Raw genomic sequence first — 2,910 nt, 5'->3', positions numbered from 1 at the left:
TCTTCGGAACACGAATTAAGATATTTTTGATGGAATCTGAGAGCTGTCTGACCCTCCCATAGACAGCAACGCTACTGAAATGTTTCCAAGTCCAGAGACGTAGCAAGGAGATCTATAAAATAATCCATGTGACATCAGTGGTTCATCCGCAATTATAAGAAGCTACGAGAATACTTTTTGTGTCTCCTCCGCATCACCCTGAAGCCGTTTTGGAGAATATCCGCTGGACTAAACAGCATATGTTGTTCTGTGTCAGCTGCGTCACGCCGGATCTGTTTCCTACGTTGTTGTAATTTGATCTGAACGGAAACAGCGTATCCGTGTGACGCAGCTGACACAGAACAGCATACGCTGTTTACGTCCAGCGGATACTCTCCAAAATGGCTCCAGGGTGATGTGGAGGAGACAAATTGTTGAATATTTTTCTTTTGCGCACAAAAAGTATTCTCGTACCTTCGTATAATTGCGGATGAACCACTGATGTCACATGGATTATTTTACAGATCTCCTTGCTACGTTTCTGGACTTTCTGGACAATTTCAGTTGCATTGCTGTCTATGGGAGGGTCAGACAGCTCTCATATTTCATCAAAAATATCTTAATTTGTGTTCCGAAGATGAACGAAGGTCTTACGGGTTTGAAACGACATGAGGGTGAGTAATTAATGACAACATTTTTATTTCTGGGTGAACTAACCCTTTAAAATGCAGTTATATTACAAGAAGATGTAATATGGTAAAATATTTTCTTCTATACCATATTAGATTGCAGAGACATAAGCCATGTGTATATTGATTTCCAGAAAAAGTCTAAAAAAAACAATATAGTGCCCACTCACGTTTTCAGCTGTCTTTTGTTCCTTGTTTTTCCCATTCATTTTTTTTCCATAGAGATTTTAAAAAAGGATTTCATAAAAGAGTTTACATTCACAATCACAACATTACAAACTTTGAAGTATTCAAAACTTGGACCAAAAGACAAAAGTTCAAGACTGTACTTAGTCACAGAAACAGAAGTAGCAACTGATCTTTTCTTCCGAGTGTAGCGGAATATCTTTGTTCTATCCATCAGTTGCGTATTGGATTTTGAGATGTGGGCGGGGCACTCAAAAGTGGAGACCGATGAATGCAAGCTTGCAGATTTAAGTGGACAAAATGATTGGAGAAATCCTGCATCCGACACCAGAGAAAAGGTGTGCACTCTTTTGCCATGTTTTACTGGTCGCGATTCTCATTTTAGTGGAAATTTCTTTGGAGAATCAAGGGTAATGTAGTTTTTAACCAGGAATTCCACTGTTAAACATGCTTATTTTAAAATATCAGTTGAATAATCTGGCCAGATGGCTTCAACAAAAGCATTTATCATTGATTAACAACCTCGTTGCTCACAGTTGGTCAGGCTTTAATGGTTTATAAATTATCCTTAAAAAACAATTCCCCTACGGAGAAAATAAATGGGATTTTTACATCCAGAACCCAACTGTTGAACTTAAACATTGCCGTCTGTCCCAGCCAACCTGAAACAGCAAAACTGTCTGAACAAATGGCGTGAGTTTGGTGGCGGGACTATCTGTTTGTCTGGCCAATGAAAGACAGGATGAGTGTCCAGGAAACCTGTTTGACGCCCATCATTTTTTTCCATTTGGAGACTTTAAATATTTACGAACGTTTACTTAAACCATACATGATTATTATTTATAAATGCACAGAATGGTGTGTCATGTGCTTACCTGTGTTTTCCGGGTCCGGGTGATGTGCAGGTAAGCTCTCTGACCAGTTTTGGCGTGGTGTCTTTCTACGTACTTGCTTCCAAAGCCGAGAAAGCTGTTCATGCAGACATACAAGCCTCCGTCACTCTCCTGAAACGAAAGGAAAGAAGTGTTTGAACCAAATACTGTTGGTGAGCACCATGCGTTCGGTGAGGCTGTGGCTGTCTCACGCGCATGATACAGAAGCACACAGACTTCTCAAGGAAAAAAAAAACTTTGCAGTTAACTTACTAGCTCATGTTAGCGTTATAACTAGCTCACGGCTAGCTAAAGTAGCATATACACGCTGATAATTTAAGGCTAAACCAAGGGAAATTAGTTGTTTAGTCAAGATGTGACCAAAGTGTGCAGAGTCAACATTGCGATTATGACTCGCTTGACATAATGAAGGAAAATAGTGCAAACTTGTGCACTCAATGAGCGCTAACGTTAGTTAGCAAACATCATAGCTCATGGGAAGACGAAAGCAAAACGGCAGCCTTATGCAAATAAATAAATATATAAATAAAATAAATCCCGAAAGTGCAGTCGCGTGCTACTAACGTTACGTTACTGAACTCACCGGACTGGCGAATGAGAAGGCGCACTCGTCTTTGTGAACACGATCTCCGGGCCTCGGAACCCGAATCGTAGACAGAATCGACATCAATATCTCGCTAACCTCCGTCATATCTGGCTAAACACGATTTGCCTTCACACGCTTGCCCGCCACGGTTTTTTGGCCCCCGCTCCTGAAATACAGTGCGCTTGAAATCTCTGACCGCCCACTTCTCTCTCTGTTTCCCTTCAACGAAAAGCTGCTACTGATGATCCAGTGTGTTTCATTCGAGGCCAGGGGCGCTGCACACTTCTTCTTCTTCTTCTTCTTCTTCTTCTTCTTTTGTGTTTAATGGCGGTTGGCAAACCAGCTTAAGGTGCATTTCCGCCACCTACTGGGATGGAGTGTGAGGCCTCGATGAACGAATATATAATGTACTACAAAAAAAAAACTAAATTCTTCTAATCAAATCTGTATCTCTTAGATATTTTAGAAGAAAATCATAAAGCCTTAGCCAGTGTTGGGGGTAAGGGGGTAAGTTACGTAATCAGATTACTTTTTTCCAAGTAACTAGTAAAGTAACGCATTACTTTTTAATTTACAA

At 40.5% G+C, this 2,910-nt stretch overlaps 1 protein-coding gene across 6 annotated transcripts in view; it reads right to left on the bottom strand.

The window, feature by feature from the left end:
• The window catches only part of LOC107673028 (ubiquitin carboxyl-terminal hydrolase 5-like), a 9,540-nt gene extending 6,878 nt beyond the window's left edge, over positions 1–2,662 (bottom strand). For 3 of the 6 annotated variants that reach the window (XM_016466449.1, XM_016466453.1, XM_016466450.1), the window contains exons 1-3: positions 2,331–2,662; positions 1,730–1,858; positions 839–859 (exon numbers count right to left, since the gene is read on the bottom strand). In XM_016466449.1, the coding sequence (XP_016321935.1) occupies positions 839–859; positions 1,730–1,858; positions 2,331–2,438 (258 nt within the window). In that variant the 5' untranslated portion in view covers positions 2,439–2,662. The remainder of the gene's footprint in view (positions 1–838; positions 860–1,729; positions 1,859–2,330) is intronic. The other 3 variants (XM_016466451.1, XM_016466454.1, XM_016466452.1) reach the window with 1 other exon arrangement.
• Between the last annotated feature and the right edge of the window lie 248 nt (positions 2,663–2,910).

This window comes from Sinocyclocheilus anshuiensis, unplaced genomic scaffold (genome assembly GCF_001515605.1).
Source record: "Sinocyclocheilus anshuiensis isolate Anshui unplaced genomic scaffold, SAMN03320099.WGS_v1.1 scaffold248, whole genome shotgun sequence".
NCBI lineage: Eukaryota > Metazoa > Chordata > Actinopteri > Cypriniformes > Cyprinidae > Sinocyclocheilus > Sinocyclocheilus anshuiensis.
The sequence above is the reverse complement of the archived record's forward strand: the minus strand, read 5'-3'. Positions and strand labels throughout refer to the sequence as shown.